The sequence below is a fragment of the Quercus lobata genome, chromosome 2 (genome assembly GCF_001633185.2).
Source record: "Quercus lobata isolate SW786 chromosome 2, ValleyOak3.0 Primary Assembly, whole genome shotgun sequence".
Taxonomy (NCBI): Eukaryota; Viridiplantae; Streptophyta; class Magnoliopsida; order Fagales; family Fagaceae; genus Quercus; species Quercus lobata.
The window spans coordinates 89,011,208-89,029,590 of NC_044905.1; the positions used below are offsets into that span (position 1 = coordinate 89,011,208).

An 18,383-nucleotide genomic window follows, 5' to 3' on the forward strand; every position below is an offset into this window, starting at 1 on the left:
CTGGGGATGACCTGGTGATGAGTACTTGTTTTTGATGCCTAAGCTCGAGCAAAATGACCTAAAGCTTTGGCTGTCAAAACTGACGGTCGTTGTCTGATATGATCGTCCTTGGTATCCGGAACCTGCAAACAATATTTTTCCAAACAAAATTTTGTACCTTTGCTTCGGTGATTGTTGCCAAAGCTTTTGCCTCCACCCATTTTGTGAAGTAGTCGATGGCGACCAGCAGGAACTTCACCTGTCTCTTTCTCGGAGGTAAGGGGCCCATGATGTCGATCCCCCACTGTGCGAATGGCCATGGAGACGATATTGTGGTCATCTTTTCCTCGGGGATTCTTTGAACATTCCCATATCTCTAGCAACTGTCACACGTCCTCACGAAATCAGCTGCGTCTCGTTGCATTGTTGGCCAAAAGTAGCCTGCTCTCATGATCTTCCTGACGAGGGACTTTGCCCCCGTGTGATCTCCGCAGATTCCCCCATGTACTTCTTCAAGGATGTACCTGGCTTCCTCCTTTTCAACACATCTCAGATACGGTTGGGAGTAGCCCCTTTTGTAGAGTTCGTCATTAAGGATCGTAAATCTGGCTGCTCGATTCCGTACCTTTTTAGCTTCTTCTGGATCAGGCAGTAGTCGTCCTTCTTGAAGGAATGTGAATATCGGGCTCGTCCATCCATGTTCTGTGTGGACGGAGGAAATTTGGAGTTTCTGTATGCTAGGACAGTTTTGTTCTTCTATCTTCCAATCAAACCTCTTACTTTCGTTCTCCGTCGAGGCACTTCGGGCCACCTCGTCAGCTTCTGCGTTCTGATCCCTGGGGATCTGGACGAACTCTATGTAATTAAAGGAGCTAATCAATTGGTTCGTCAGCTTGAGGTATTTCTGCATCCTAGCCTCCTTTGCTTCATACTCCCCTTTTACTTGTCCAATGACGAGTTGGGAATCGCTTTTGAGTACAACATTCTCAGCTCCTAGGGCCCGGGCTACTCTCAATCTCGCCAACAAGGCCTCATATTTTGCTTCATTATTGGTTACGGAGAATTTAAGTTGGACTCCATACTTGAGGACGTTCTTTTCTGGGGAAGTGAGGACGATGCCTGCTCTGCCTCCCCGTTGAGTGGACGATCCGTCAGTATTAACCGTCCAGATATTCTCTACGATTCCAGGGACGGTGAATTCCGCTATAAAATCGGCCAATGCATGTGCTTTTATCGCTGTCCTTGGATGATATTTTATGTCGAACTGGCTGAGCTCGACTGCCCACTGCACCATTCTTCTTGCCGCTTCGGGCTTGTTCATTGCCTTTTTTATAGGCTGATCCGTCATCACGATGATGGGATTGGCTTGAAAATATGGACGAAGTTTTCTCGAAGCCATAATTAGGGCAAAGGTGATCTTCTCTATACGAGGGTACCGCGCCTCGGCACCCTGGAAGGCCTGGCTGACGTAATACACGGGAAGTTGCAAACCATCATCTTCTCTAATCAATGCCGCGCTGACAGCCGTGACCGAGACGGCTAAGTACAGGAATAGATCTTCACCTTCTTTGGACGGGCTTAAGAGGGGCGGGTTGCTAAGATATCGTTTCAGTTTTTGGAACGCCGTTTCGCATTCCTCCGTCCACAAAAACGCCTTCGTCAAAGTCTTGAAGAATGGGAGGCATTTGTCCGTGGCCTTTGAGACGAACCTATTGAGGGCCGCAATTCTCCCTGTGAGGGACTGCACTTCTTTGACCGTCCTGGGTGAAGACATTTCCAGGATGGCCCTGACTTTCTCGGGGTTTGCTTCAATCCTTCTCTACGATACTACAAACCCGAGAAACTTTTCCGAGGAAACTCCAAAGGCGCATTTGGACGGATTGAGCTTCATGCTGTACCGCCTGAGAGTATTGAACGTCTCTCTAAGGTCGTCCAGATGGTTCTCTTCCTCCTTGCTCTTGACGAGCATATCGTCAACATAAACCTCCATATTTCTCCCGATTTGCTTCTCGAACATCTGGTTTACCAATCTTTGATAGGTGGCCCCTGCGTTCTTGAGCCCAAAAGGCATGACTTGGTAGCAGTAAAGTCCCTGGCTGGTGATAAAAGCGGTCTTCTCTTGGTCTTCCTCAGCCATTTGTATCTGGTTATATCCCGAAAACGCGTCCATAAATGTGAGAAGTTTGTGCCCTGCTGTGGAGTCCACTAGCTGGTCGATTCTGGGCAGTGGGAAGCTGTCTTTTGGGCAGGCTTGGTTCAGATCTGTGAAGTCGACACACATTCTCCACTTCCCATTTGCTTTTTTGACCATGACTACGTTGGCCAACCACTCTGGGTAGTGGACTTCTCGGATGAATTTTGTTGCAAGCAATTTATTTACCTCGTCCATCACTGCCTTGTTTCGCTCGGGAGCAAAGACTCTCCTTTTCTGCTGGACAGGTTTCTTCCCTGGATCAACATTCAGGTGATGCTGGATAAGGCTCGTTGGGATCCTGGGCATATCCTCGTGGCTTCACGCGAATATATCGAGGTTACTTTTCAGAAAGCTGACGATTTCACCTTTCGTCTTTTGACTCATGCTCGTCCCTATTTGGGTCGTCTTTGGAGGATTCCCTTTAGCCAGCTCTACCGTTTCAAGTTTCTCCATAATCTCTGGTGTTTTCTCTTCAATCGTCCACGTATGGTTTTCTTTTGAAGCCAGGACGGCATGGTAGCATTCTCTTGCCAGTACTTGATCTCCTTTAATCTCCCCGACACCACGTTCTGTTGGGAACTTCACCTTTAAGCAGTAGGTGGAGATAGCAGCCTTCCAACGATTAAGCATTGGTCTCCCTATGATCACGTTGTAGGACGAGGGTGAGTCTACTATGAGAAAATTGTGCTGGTTGGTTACCTGCAGGGGGTATGACCCGGCTGTTACTGTCAACGCCACGATTCCTCTAGGGTATACTTTGTCTCCGCTGAAACTAACGAGGGGAGACTCAAAAGGACGGAGCCTTTTTGGGTCCAGCTTCAGTTGTTGGAAAGCAGGAAGATAGATTATGTCTACTGAGCTTCCGCCGTCGACCAGGACTCTTCGCGTGTTGAACCCCTCGATCATGATCATAATGACGAGTGGGTCATCATGGGGCTGCTTCACACATCTGGCATCTTCCTCAGAGAAATGCAAGTCCTCACTGGTGCGTCTTTGCTTTGATGGAGGTATGCTGTGGACATTGTTTACCTGTCTTTGGTATGATTTCCTGAGAGACTTGAATGATCCCCCGGTGGTCAGTCCCCCAGCAATGGTCTTTATTTCCCCCAGTGCGCTTTGTGGACGAGGTTGGAGGCGATCTTCGTCTCTCCGTGTATTAACTGGCTAGCTTTTCTGTCCGTACCTGCTGAAATCCCCCCTTTTTACATATTGTTGTAGTTTCCCGTTACGGATGAGCTCCTTAATCTGTTCTTTTAGGTCCCTGCAGTCCTCTGTATAATGCCCGTGATCCTTGTGGAAACGGCAGTATTTCCTCTTATTGCGCAATCCAGGTGCTGAATGGAGTGGTTTTGGCCACTTTAGGGACAGGTCGTCCCTTATTTCCGTTAGAATTTGATCGACTGGCATCACCAGCGGGGTGAATTTTGATGGACGAGGGTTTTTGTCCTCCCTCCTTCGATTTCCATCGTCAATTCGTCTATCAGCCCGATCTCGTTTTAGCCCTCTTCGATCGTCCTCTTTTTCTTTCTTCTTTTCCCTACTCTTATCTGCTCCGTCAATAGCTGTTGGGGCTTCTTCCGCGTTCATGTACTTCTGGGCTTTCAACAGCGCCTCGGCCATCGTCTTAGGGGGGTTCTTTGCCAAGGATGCCACAAAATCCCTGGACTTCAATCCTGCCTTGAAGGTCGTGAGATGTACCTTATCATCTGTCTCGTCTATTTCCAGCATTCCTTGGGTGAAACGTGTCATGTAAGACCTCAGTGGTTCCTTCTCTCCTTGTCTGATGGTAAGCAGGTGGTCGGCAGTTCTCTTTAGTCGCTGCCTGCCTACGAAATGACGGACAAAGGAACTGCTCAACTGCTCGAAATTGTCAATGGACGATGTTGGCAACTTGTTGAACCATTCCCTGGCTGCTCCTTTGAGGGTCGTAGGGAATGAGCGACACAAGATCTCGTCAGGCGGCTGTTGGAGGCCTAGGGTCGTCCTGAAGGTGTTCAAGTGATCCAAGGGGTCTTTCAGCCCGTCGAAAGGTTCCAGCTGGGGTAGACGAAACTTTGAGGGAACAGGGCACTCCTGGACGGCTATGGTAAAGGGTGAATCCGTCTTCCGGACGATTCTCTCCAAACTTTGGTCCGTCTTTCCTTTGATGGCGTTTCTTAGTTCGTCCATCTCTTTCCTCATCTCTCTTAAAAGATCTGAGCTTGCTTCCTCTGGAGTGCTGGTTCGCCTTCTGTTGCTGTCTTCGTTGTCTCCCCTGTCTGTACGATTACTTTCCTGCAGCAGTCGTTGCTTCATCTTTTGGTTCTGTCTTGTGAGTTCTTCCACAGTTAGTGATAGTGACTGGATTTGTAGGGCCAGCGCAGCAAGATCTGGGTTTGTACTGGATTCCATTTGGATTGGAGACAGATCACGTGTTGAATCGTCGTCCCCACAGACGGCGCCAAACTGATGACGAACTGATCGTCAGAATATTATGATCGTCCAAATGGAAGCCGTCCCTCACCAATCCAATCTTCTACAATTCGTGGACGAAATAAAGGAAATAGTTCGCCGGCGTTGTGCCTGCAAAAAGGTCTCCGATGCCAAAGTCAGAAAGATTGACAAAAGAGAGCAATGAGAATCAAGTGTTAGAGTGTTTTTCTTACCCCACCCCTTTTGGGGTTTAGTCTTTATATATGTATGCTTGCAGGTGATTTCTTCTAGCCGTTGGTGGAGTCTTGATGGAGGCTTTAATCTTGCCTAGTAACGCCCTTGCTGGGTGTTAATGATGAGCTGCCATTCCCAACGGTCTGAAGGTTGATTAATGTCTTGTAACGGTTCCGCGAAGAGTGGGAACGAGTGTTCAAGTCTTTGAGCGACGACCTTTTCCCTCTGGACGATTTTAGTAAGGTCGTCCCTATCCTACATTGTATGGACGACTACCATTTTGGTCGGGCGTATCAGAAATGACTTCATTCACAGCATCGTCCATTCGCTATGACAAGGAGCTCAACTGTTGATTTTTTGCATTATTAGTTTGGCGTCGTCTGTAGGAAATGCTAATCATTCAAGCCATCTTTCCCAGTGATAAAGGAGTTCCTTGGAGTACGAGATGGAAGCAGAGAACACACCTCAGCCAGATGCTATTCAACAACAACAAATCCAAGCCCTTTTGGCCAATGTGGAAAAACTGACTCGCCAAAATGAAAAACTGTGAAAGACAGTGGAATCCCAAAACGTAGAACGTCGGCGAACAGGTGAAAAATAAAATGAAGAAGAGTCAAACTCTTAAGCCAACAGACAAGACAGTACCTTAGGAGAAGATTCCACTAGGATGGAGAACGAACTTCGCAACATGAGGAAGGAGATGGAGGAATTGAAAAATGCTATGAAGGACAAAGGTGAAGAGAATCTGGATGGGATGATTCGAAGGATGGACTCACCATTCACTACTGAAGTACTGAACCGTCCCCTTCCACCAAAATTCAGTCTCCCATAGTTGGAGTCGTATGACGGTTCCAATGATCCCTTGGATCACATCGAATCATTCAAGACACTGATGCCATTGCAGATAACCCCAAACGAGGTGATGTGTAGGGCATTTCCAACAACACTGAAAGGAGCAGCCAAAGTATGGTTCAGTAAGATATCTCCAGGAACTATTGCAGATTTTGAACAACTCAGCAAGGGTTTTGTTTGTCATTTTATTAGGGGTCAAAGACACAAAAAGCCAACTGGCCAACTTCTTAACATTCAACAAGCAGAAGGAGAATCACTAAGACAATATGTCACCCAATTCAATAAGGAGCTACTGCAAGTAGATGAAGCTGAAGATCAAGTTATCCTAACAACCTTCCAAGCGGGTTTGCTGTCGGGAGATTTCTTCTTCTCAATCACTAAAAGTCCACCGAAAACAATCGCAGAGTTGCTCCGTAAAGCTCAAAAGTACATGAATGCAGAAGATGCAGTGCTTGTAAAAGAAATGAAAGGAAAAAGGAAGAAAGACGAAGGAACAAGCAGCAATCGCGACAAGAAGAAGAAGACATAAACTGTTGGGCAGACCACAAGGAAAAAGAATGAACTTCCAGAAAGGAAACCTAAGTTCACTAATTTTACTCCTCTAATAATGCCAAATGAGCAGGTCCTTATGCAGATAAGAGACGATCCTTCCCGGTGGTGGCCAAAGCCAATTAGCACTCTAGTAGAAAGAAGAGTCAAAAGCAAGTACTATAGGTTCCACTAGGACCACGGGCATCATATTGATGAGTGAAGACATTTGAAAGACCAAGTGGAGACTTTGATCCGACCCGGAAAGTTACAAAAGTACGTCAGAAAAACGAAGCCCCACAGATACCAACGGAAGGATGACCAGGATAGAACTTTGGAGGCAGGGGATAGCAAACCCCCTGCAAGAGAGATAAAGACGATCTCGGGAGGACTAATGGCAAGCGGAACACAAGTCCTTGAGAAAAGCACAGGGGAGAGAAATAAACAACGTCCATTCGTGGCTCATGAAGATGCCAAAGAATGAAGAACTTGACATCGTCTTCTCAGAGAGAGACGGTTGCGGCTTCGGGCAATCCTATGACGATCCACTAGTAATCATGCTCAGAGTAGAAGAGTTCAACATCTACCGGGTGCTCATTGACAACGGAAGCTAGGTGGATATCATCTATTTGCCCGCATTTCAGCAGATGAAGCTGGATAAGAAAAGGATCAGGCCTTTCACCTCACCTCTGGTAAGCATCACAGGGGATAGAATCGTCCCTAAAGGCATCGTCACTCTAACTGTGATTGCAGGAACTTACCCAGCACAGGTTACCAAGGAAATTGATTTCCTCATAGTTGATTGCCCTTCAACATACAACATCATCTTGGGAAGACTTGCACTCAATAGATTAAGAGCAATAACATCAACATATTACTTGAAGGTGAAGTTTCCAACAACCCATGGAGTAGGAGAAATCATAAGAGACCAAGTTCTGACAAGAGAATGCTATTAAGCTGCCTTAGCATCATGAGAGAACCACATGTAGGTGATCAATGAACCAGAGCCCATCCCCGAACCATCAGAAATACCACAAGAAGTTGAGATTGTCCTAGGAGATTTGACCAAGGTATTGAAGATAGGAACTACACTCCTAACTTCAGAGAAAGAGAAGATGATCTCCTTCTTAAGGGTAAACCAAGATGTTTTCACCTGGAAACATGAGGATATGCCCAGGATTGATAGGAAGATCATACAGCATCATCTTAACATCAACCCAGAATGCAAGCCCATACAGTAGAAGTGGAGAATATTTGCACCAAAGCGCAATAAAGTTATAACTGAAGAAGTAGAGAAGCTATTAGAAACTGATTTCAACAGGGAGGTCTTCTACCCAGATTGGCTAGCAAACGTGGCCATGGTAAAGAAAATGGCAAGTGGAGAACTTGCATCGATTTCACAGACTTGAACAAAGCCCGCCCAAAAGATAGCTTTCCCTTACCGAGGATTGATCAGCTGGTAGACTTAACTACTGGACACAAGCTCTTAAGTTTCATGGACACATTTTCTGGATACAACCATATTCTTATGGATGAAGATGATCAAGAAAAGACCTCATTTCTTACTAGCCAAGGGTTATACTATTACAAAGTTATGCCCTTTGAATTGAAGAACGCAGGAACCACCTACTAGAGACTAGTGAACTACATGTTCTCTCACCAGATTGGAAGGAATGTGGAGGTGTACATAGACGATATACTGGTGAAAAGCAAGGACGAAGCCAACCACTTGGACGATCTCAAGGAAACCTTCAGCACACTACGTAAATACAATATGAAATTAAACCCTGCCAAGTGTGTTTTTGCTGTTATTTCAGGAAAATTCTTGGGATTCATGGTGTCCCAACGAGGAATAGAGGCAAATCCAAACAAAGTAAAAGCAATAATCGAAGTCAAATCACCAAAAACAGTGAAAAAGGTGTAGAGGTTGACAAGAAAAGTTGCAACCCTAAACAAATTCGTCTCTAGGGCAGCAGACAAATGCATGCCATTCTTCAAGGTATTGCAAAAAGCCTTTCAGTGGAATGATGAGTGCGAAGAAGCCCTTGCCAAGTTAAAGGAGTATTTGATGAAGCCACCACTATTAAGCCCCTCGGTGATGGGAGAGAAGTTGTTCCTCTACTTAGTAGTATCCAACATTGTAGTAAGTTCGGCACTGATCAGAGAAGAAGGGAATATTCAGAAGCTAGTTTATTATACTAGTCAGGCATTCCAAGGAGCAGAAGCAAGTTACCCAAGGATGGAGAAGATAGCTTTCGCATTATTGGTCGCCTCTAGAAAGCTTCGTCCTTATTTCTAAGCACACCCCATCGTCTTCATGATAGACCAACACATAAGAAAGACGATGAACAAGATAGATGCAACAGGACGACTCATTCAATGGGCAACTGAATTAGGCCAGTTTGATATCGAATATCGGCCTTAAGTAGTAATTAAAGCCTAAGTACTGGTAGACTTCATTGCAAAATTCACTTACCCTTGTAAAGAAGAACCCCCTATAGAAATATGGATGATCCAAACAAATGGGTCAACCACGAAGAAAGTGGGAGGAGTAAGAGTAGTTCTTATATCTCCAGAAGGAGAAACATTGAAATATGCAATTAGATTGCATTTCCCAGCAACAAATAATGAGGTAGAGTACGAGGCATTTTTGACAGGGCTAAGCCTAGCAAAAGCTCTAGGAGCAAAGAGTCTCATTGTCCAAGCTGATTCTCAGCTAATAATAGGACAAGTGAATGGAGATTATGAAGCCAAAGAAGAAAGGATGCAGAAGTACTTGAAGATCATCCAATGACTCTCATAGCACTTCGACAGCCTAGACTTCATGCAAATCCCAAGATCCAAAAATGCAAAAGCCAATTTCCTAGCAAGATTGGCCTCGTCAAATGACTACATTGCAACCTCTAAACTATGTATAGAGATAAGGGGGCAGCCAATCATAGAAGGTGAGCAAGTTCTGAAAATAAAAGAGCAAGACAAGTGGATGACTCGAATCATTCGTTATTTCAAAGAAGGATGGCTCCCTGAAGATAAGGCAAAAGCAAGGAAGATACAGATTAGAGCAACTCGCTTTGTCATTATTGACGATGTGCTGTACATACGAGGATACTCACTCCCATATCTAAGATGCGTCAACTCAGAAGAAGCAAACTATGTGCTTCACGAGATACACAAAGGAGTCTGCGGAAACCACATTGGGCAAGATCCTTAGTAGGAAAGGCACTCAGAATAGTATATTATCGGCCAACCCTACAAAAAGATGCATACAACATCGCCAGAGAGTGTGACAAGTGCCAACGCTTCACAAATGTCCAAATGAGACCAGGGGAGACAATGACACCCATATCCTAACCATGGCCTTTCACCCAATGGGGAATTGATATTATGGGTCCATTCCCTCTAGGGAAGAAACAACTCAGATTCTTGATCGTTGCAATCGATTACTTCACAAAATGGATAGAAGCAGAGCCAGTGACGATGATAACAAAGGCTAAAGTCACAAGCTTTGTGTGGAAAAACATCATCTACAGGTTTGGAGTCCCACGCGTCATAATATCAGACAATGGAAAACAATTTGACAACCCTAAGTTTCAAAAAATTTGCCAAGACCTAGGAGTAAAAAACCACTACTCTTCTCCAAGACACCCTCAGGCCAATGGCCAGACAGAAGTGACGAACATAAACTTGCTCAAAATTATCAAAACTATGCTTGAGGGGGCAAAGGGGGTGTGGTCTGAAGAACTACAAAATGTCCTTTGGGTATATAGGACAACCACAAGAGTTCCAACAGGAGAAACACCATTCAGGCTGACATTTGGCATTGAGGCCGTCATACCAGTGGAAGTGGGACTGACAAGCTTCTGAGTCAAAACTTATGAAGACCAGAAGAATCAGCAGGAGTTTAATAGTAGCTTGGACCTAATTGATGAAGTCAGAGAAAAAGCAATGAAGTGAATGGCCAAACACAAGGAAGCAATAGCCAGATACTATAACAAAAAGGTCAAGGTAAGAAGGTTCAACACAGGAGACCTCGTCCTTAGAAAGGTATCACAGGCAACAAAGGACCCATCCCAAGGAAAACTGAGACAGCTTGGGAAAGCCCCTACGAAGTAATTTGTCATTCTAGAGAAGACTCCTATTACCTAAAGTCTCTAGACGACCAAGAATTTCCTCGACCATGGAACATAGAACACTTGAAGAAATACTACCAGTAAGGAATGATAGGCCAAGAATGTATTGACCCCTTATGATGAATTAACCAATTAATTAGCCAAGTTAATTGATTAATTTGATTAATATGCAATACGCATGGTAACACAAACAAATCACCAACTAAGTTAATATGCAACGAAAAATAAAGTTGACACAGTGATTTGTTTACAAATAGGGAAAACCTCCAAGGCAAAAACTCCCACTGGATGATTTTAAGGTAACCATTCCCGAGAATCCAATATTATCACAATAAGCGGTTACAAGTAAAGAAATCCTAATACCTTATACCAACCTACAGTTGAACCTTTACCCAATACCTAATTGGACTTATTTGTAGTGACAATTTCTCCTTTTTAATGCACGACTCCCAGTATGTGACTAACCAATTGATGTATGGATCCAAGTACGTGACTAATCACCAACTTGAGAAGGATGTTGGCTACAAAGTTCTCCAGTTCATTAACACGATGAAGATCACGAAACTCCTTGATTACAAAACCCTACGGTGTACAAACGCAGTAGTTTCTTCAGGAGAAAGATGAACTAGGGCAAATTGTCTCTGGACACAATGTGCTTGAACAAAACCTTTACATCAAGTTGCACTCGCTTGCATCATCTGTGATGACCTTTAAAATAATCCTTATATATGTTTAGGATTGTGAGAAAAGAAAGCCTAAACATGTATACACGGATATGTGTGAAATCAAATCTGAAAAACTGATTTTCGTAAATCTCGATAGATAGGTTATCTATCGAGTAGCTGTTAAGCATTAGGCTGAAGATCCCTTTTAAACCTCGATAGATGCTATTTATCGAGCTAGCTGTCGAGCTTTAAAATGCAGCACTTCTTCACTTGATTCTTGGACAGATTTGCATGGCTTTAACACTTGAACTTGAACTCTTGTTCCTTGAAGTATTAAAGACATTCTAGATCTACCCAATTACAAGTAAAATACGTTTTTTCAAAAGATTAGCCAATTCTAGATGACATATGTTCCTAACATGATTCACATATGTCCTAACAAGGAATGCTTTACATTTCAAGTTGCCTAATCTTCATATTAGTATGTACGACAGTTATTACTTTCGTCATTCATAGATCAACAATACATGAAAGCATTATCCATATGTATTTATCAATGATTTTTCATGAGTTATTTGTTAATGAAAATATGTGCAAAACTCATGAGTCATCCTTGGGAGACGTCTGAAGGACCTTCGTCATTAAAATTCTAAATCAAAAGCTATTCACACACAGCCACCAAAGTCGACTAAATCAGAGTTGTTTAAACACAACCAATATGATCGTCATTCACGAATAGACAAAACATAAAAAATGGTTAATCTAAAGACGCTCCAATACCATGGCTTTAAGCCACAAGTACAATGCAACATCGTCATTCAAACATGACCCAATAAAAAGCTGTTCAAACATAGCTAAAAAACATTCTAAATTGTTCAAACACAACTAAAATCGTCATTCAAGCATAACTTGATAAAAAGCTGGTCAAACACAGCTAAAAATACTAAGTTGTTCAAACACAACAAAGATCGTCATTTAAACATGACTTAATAAAAAGCTGTTCAAACACAGCTAAAAAACATTCTAAGTTGTTCAAACACAACTAAAATCATTATTCAAACATGACTCAATAAAAGCTATTCAAACACAACTAAAAAATATTAAGTTGTTCAAACACAACTAGACTCGTCATTCAAACATGACTCAGCAAAAAACTGTTCAAACACAACTAAAAATACTAAGTTGTTTAAACACAATTAAGATCGTCATTCAAACATGAATCAGTAAAAAACTGTTCAAACACAGCTAGAAATACTAGTTCAAACACAACTAAGATCGTCATTCAAACATGACTCAACAAAAAGCTATTCAAACACAACTAAAAATACTAAGTTGTTCAAACACAACTAAGATCGTCATTCAAACATAACTCATCAAAAAGCTATTCAAACACAGCTAAAAAATACTAATTTGTTCAAACACAACTAAGATCGTCATTCAAACATGACTTAGCAAAAAGCTATTCAAACACAGCTAAAAAAATACTAATTTGTTCAAACACAACTAGACTAGTCATACAAACATGAATCAATGCTAAGATGTTCAAATACAGATAGGGATTGTTAGCCAAGTATGACTCGATGAAAAATTATTCCAACACGGCTGAAGGTAAAAAGTTGTTTGTATGCAAGCTAAGTACGAGAAAGCTGTTCAAATGCAAGCTGAACATAAAAGTTGTCTCAACACAACTAACATCATCATAAAATGTTGTCTAAGCTTAAAAAAGTTGTTTACTACCGCTAAAAGCAAGAAATCCATGAACCTATCTATCATCGTCAAAGGAATTGTTCAGTTTCCCAAAACAATGGGCCCAAAGAGAAAAATTGTTCTTGCCTTGCAAAGAAATAAAGAACTGAAAGGGAAAAAAATAAAAGATTACTGCTCATTAGGGACAGGGTTTGCAGGGGCCTCCTTCATCACTTTAGCAGCGTCTGTGGCTCCCTCCGACACATTCTCCGCTATAGCCTCAAAGGGACGATCAGACATAATTTCCTTCTCAACGTCATCCACAACCAAGCTAGGATGATGCTTCGCCATCCACTTCACGAGGAGATTGAAGCCCTCCATGTAGTACTTGCACAAGTCGTCAAAATACTCGTCAGAGTCTTTGAAGTCTTATATCACCGTGGCCCTAACATTCTGCAGTTTCAGCTCTAAGTCACCGATCTGCTCGTCCTTCAACTTGTAGAAGTCCTTCTCCACTTGTAGGCTTTTCTCCAAAGTTGCCACACACTTCTTATCATTTTCAACCTTGACAGTAAGATAGCAACCTTGTTCTTTAGCGTCTCATTCTTAGCAGATAAAGACTTGACCAAGGGCTCGGACGTGGCCACCTTTTTTTCTAATTCCTTGAGCTTACCAAAGACGAATAGAGACTCCCCCAAAGCCTACAAAGAAATTCTCCCTTAGCAAAAGAAAAAAGAAAAAAGAAAAAGAAGAAGCTAAAAATAGCTTACTTGCATAAGCCTGTGGATATGGGATGACATTACCTCGCTAGGTGACTTCGCCATCAGAGGACCCAGATCATCCACAAAAAGTGCCTCATGGGCCTTCAAAGCTGCTGCGTTAGTGTCATCCCAAAAGGTAGGAAGGAAAGATTTACCACTAGCCTTTTTCTTCTTCCTAATCTCCTCTCCACCAGAGACAATCATCTCCAATGACGAAGTGGGAGAAGCAGGGCGCATGGTAGGTGAGTGGATAGGAGAAGGCGTTATCATAGGATCTTTTTTAACAATGTCACTAGCCTTTTTCTTGGACAAAAGACCACTGACGATGCCACCCTTGGCCTTCTTTTCTTGGGCCTAAGCTAATTTTTGCTTGCTAAACCTAGTCGTCATTCCTAAAAGGATGAGGCAAAAGTAATAAAAAAATAAAAATAAAAAAAAAGAAGAAGAAAAGAAAGAAGAAGGCAGAAATATGTATTCTTTCTCACAACTTCCAAATTCTTCCGAACCTTAGTAGACGGTTCCGGACCCAAAAAGTGTAAAAACAAAGACTGAGGAGAAACGAGTTCATCAAAATCCTTGACAGACTCAAGATACTCCTTTACTTTCTTAGCGCGACGCTGGTACCTCTTCTTCAGATAAGGACACTGGGCAATTGCAAAACAAGAATACAAATAAGTCACCTATCATCGTCACTCATAAAAGAAGGGAAAAGCAATTGAAAAGATGAGAAAGACACAATAGACACAGGAACTCCCCAACTACAAAAAAACTTGGGGGCTTCATCCAAGTCCTCACCAGGGATGAACTCCCAACCACTTCTAGAGATAAAAAAAAAATTTGGCTTCTAGTTTCGGAGAGATGAGGGGTAATTAAGGATTAGCCTAGAAGCCTTATTCCATAGCTTAAACTCATAATAGTCGGGGTCCTTAGATTTCCTCAGGCGATAAAAATGGAGGAATTTGTCCCTCCTGATGACATTACCATCATTGGTGGACATCCATACCACCATGCAAGAAACGAGAATCCGCCAAGAGTTAGGCACTAACTACGCTGAAGCAAGATGCAAATAGGAAAAAAGTTCCCTAACTAAGGGATGAACAGGGAAACAAAGGCCACTGACAAAATTGGCCTCGTAAAAACAAACCTCATCAACGTAAGAGTGACAAGCCCTCTCTTCGTCACTCGGGATCCTAATTTTCACAGAATCAGGGAACTGAAACCTATCCCTAATTGGCTGCTCAACCTTTCTCGTAAAGGAACACGAGATGTTCCAAGCTTTATAGGGGGTGGACACAGAAGTGGCCTCTGAAACCACGCAATCTTTAGATGAGGATAGCCACATCTCTAGATCACTAGATCTCACCTCAGACATTTTCAACTACCTAGCTACCCTAGCAGAATGGGAAACCAGAGGAAATAACGAAGAAAGAACAGAGGTATACGGGCAGTCCCTTCCTACAAAGAAACTAATCCTCTCAATGCACTCCCCTCTATGGACCCAAGTAAACTACCTAAATGAGTGAAAAAGAAAGCTATCGAAGGACAATTTACTTTAATAGCAGAATAATCTACCATGGAAGAATCAGAAAAGAAGAAATATTATGAAGAACTTACCAGGAAATGCAAGACAGAGAAAGGAGGCTTAGAGAAGAAACAAACACTACAACGGAAATTGAATAAGGAAAAAATACAGAAGAAAGGAAAGAGGAGGGAAAAATGCAAAACAAGTGGCCAAAACATGCACGGGAAAACCGAGAGATGTCCGTACGATGAACGCATCTTGGCTGTACACGTGGCATTCAACTACTTAAACATCAAAACCGTCATAAATGCGCAATACACGAAATACGAAGCGTCACACAAATTTGTTCTTATCTCGTCTAACAGACGACAATTCGAACAAGGGGGCAGCTGATGAGTCAGAAATTTATGGTCGTTACTACGTGAAGATCATCATTTACTCAGAGAAGATGTTACACATTTATGATGATCATTGATGACAAAACATAACGGACGGAGTTATGGTCACAGAATGAGTTATGACCTTTAGACAAAGATTTTGTAACGCACTAGCCATTGAGCATAAATACAGTAATTCATTGCCCATTAATTAGGCATTTAGCTATAAAAGAGAAAGCACCAGAAACCCAAGGTATGATCAACTACACACAAACACTCTACATAAATCACTCTCTAGTCTATTTCTCTAAAAAAATCTTTCTCCCTTACTAACTTAAGCATCAGAGGCGGTTTAGCTAATGCCACACCGGCGTGTTACTCTTTCACCTAGTTCATTTTGCAGGTTCTCCCTCCACAGAGACGACTCCATTCACAGCATCGTCCATCTAATACGACGAGAGCTCAACTGTTGATTTTTTACATCATCACCCATCATACCATATTACTAACTCAACTTAAACAAATAATTAAATCATTGATTCAAACTTCATGTCTTGTATAAATTCATTTTGAAATATGAAAATTTACAAATCCAGCTTATGCTCAATCCTTTATATTGTTCTCTTATTCTTTCTCTACATACAAATCAATATTTCTTTTGGGAATAATTTAACAAATATTCATAATATGGTTTGTAATGGGTCCGTTTGGTTGGAAGGATGGAAAAGTGGGAAAATAAAAATTGGGGAGAGAGTAAAAAAGTGGGTGGATAGAAAATATTTAGTTTTCCTTCTGTGTGTTTGGTTGATGGAGTGGAAAAGTGGAGAGATGGAAAACTTTTTTGTTTGACTGAGTAGAAAAGTGAGAGAATAGAAAATGTAGTTTGTAAAAATTTACTCTCATGCCTCTAGTACATAAAAAACTATTTTTTAATAATTTATAAAAATTAATTTTTTTTAATTACTGCAAACTAACACAGCTAATAATAATAATGAAATGTTTCCTTTGGATATAAAATATATAAAAAAGAAGAAGAAGAAGAAGAAGGAGAAGGAAGCAAAACATGAAAACAATGCCAAAAAAAGAAGAAGCAAAAGGCAATTTTTTTTTTTTTTTTTTTTTTTTTTTTGAGGAACAATCAAAAAGCAATACATGAAAATAAAGTCAGGTTCAACGTCAACCAAAAACAAAAAGAAGAAGAAAGAAAAAAGGAAAAAGGAAGTAAAATGAAAAAGAAAAAAAAAAGAAAAAAAAAAAAGAAACGTTAAATAAGAGGAGGGTAGATGGGTAATTTCTCATCAAACTTACTCCCTCTTCACTTTTCTCTCTAGTTTTCTCCCCAAAGTGTGTAGAAATTTTTTCTTCTTGAATGGTGGGCCCGGGGAGAAAACTCCCCCACTCCATCTTCTCCTCCCCTAACCAAATACCCTCTATTCTCCTTTTCTCTCCTATTTTCTATCCCCTCTATCATTTCACCCCAACCAAACATACCATAAGTGTTTACTTCTCCTTTTTGGCCAGTTTCCCATACTTAATTTGATAAAATTTTACTAACCAATTCAACTTGTCCTAAAGCCTTTTAGTTTGAGAATGTGAACTTTCATAATCTAAGGCAAATTTTCAATTTTTGATAAAAATCTAGAATATAATTTGTAAATGGAGAAGAATTCACTAATAAGGTAATAAGTTCAAATGACACCTAGTTCGTAAGAATAAGATGATGATTGCGATCATCAATTCAAGATTCAAATGTGTACGATAGATAATTTCAAAAAAAAAAAAAAAATCAAAAAAACATTTTTTGTAAATTGATGTAGTAAATTGTGTAATATTTTTAACATTTTCCTATTCAAATTATTCTTATCATTATGGGTAAAAAAAAAAAAAAAAAAGAGAGCTTGAAATGGCCAAATTGCATGAATATCCACAAGTTATTCATAGAGATAGGTACAAAGTTTTCCATTGGCATAATAGCATCCTAAGAGATTCTTCTCACCTTTATAATTCTTCGATTTTTGACTGTAGATCCCTATTTTAGCTTTTTGATGAAGCCTAGATCTAGCACATTCACCGTAAAGGGCCCCAATGTGCAAATTTTTTGGCAAAGGATGGAAACAATTATAAGATCTTTTTATGTTGTATTATAATCCTCTTTTTTTTGTATTTTGTACCAATTTTTGGCTAATGCTTGGGAGTTGTGGTGTTCACCAAACTGCACAACCACAACTAAACTGACCAAATCTGCTCACAAAATGGAGTAACTACATGGCAATTGGTGGTGAAAAAACCGCATCACACCTATATAAATATATATATTATATAAAGTAATACTGTTATAAAATATGATCCCTTTCACACTTAAAAACTTGATGATCTACTCATCAGCCCAAAATAAAAGAAAAATCAACCCAACATTTTAAAATTTGGCCCAAAACAAAGGAAAATGCATCCTTGGGTTAGACCAATCTAGCCAAAAATTTTGAAAACTGTTCCAACTCATAATCGACCAAACTGTATTGAACCGCAAATGTGACTGCAAAATTAAATTGTTGTACAGTGATAAAAATGGACAAAAATTGCACCATGAATACCTCTATTTGGTGTAGGGGTGTAAAAAAAACCGATAAACTGAATGGACCGACTGAAAACGCCTGAACAAAATTCAATTTTTTTCATGTTTTCTTGATTTTATTTGGTTTTGATTTGAATTTTTGAAAAAACTGAAATTTTTGGTTCAGTCTCGGGTGTAGAAAATATTAATCCAAACCGAACTGAAACTAACCTATATGTATTAAATATTAATATGTAAAAAATATTTCAAAAATTATACTAGTAGTTTATTGGTTAGGACACACATGTTTCACCCTTTTATCCTAAGTGGGATCCCTATAGAACACATTATTTATTTATTTATTTTTTCTCTTCTTATATCAAAACTATGTCATTTTGGGTTTGTTTAAAAACAAACCCTACTCAACTTTCTATTCTCTCTTTCTCCTTGTCACGCCTCCCTCTCTCTCTCTTCGTCAACACTCTCTTCTCT

The 18,383-nt window shown here is 40.9% G+C and overlaps 2 protein-coding genes across 2 annotated transcripts; both read right to left on the reverse strand.

Annotated features, from left to right (window-relative positions):
* Window positions 1–355: 355 nt before the first annotated feature.
* On the reverse strand, window positions 356–1,753 carry LOC115973743. The gene has a single exon (XM_031093993.1). The coding sequence runs from the start codon at window positions 1,751–1,753 to the stop codon at window positions 356–358; it is 1,398 nt and encodes a 465-aa protein (XP_030949853.1).
* A 738-nt stretch (window positions 1,754–2,491) lies between these two features.
* LOC115973760 lies at window positions 2,492–4,564 on the reverse strand. Its single transcript, XM_031094008.1, has 2 exons — window positions 3,357–4,564; window positions 2,492–3,185 (listed from the first exon to the last, which is right to left on the reverse strand). Exons 1-2 carry the CDS (start codon window positions 4,562–4,564, stop codon window positions 2,492–2,494), a joined length of 1,902 nt encoding a protein of 633 aa, XP_030949868.1.
* Window positions 4,565–18,383: the final 13,819 nt, after the last annotated feature.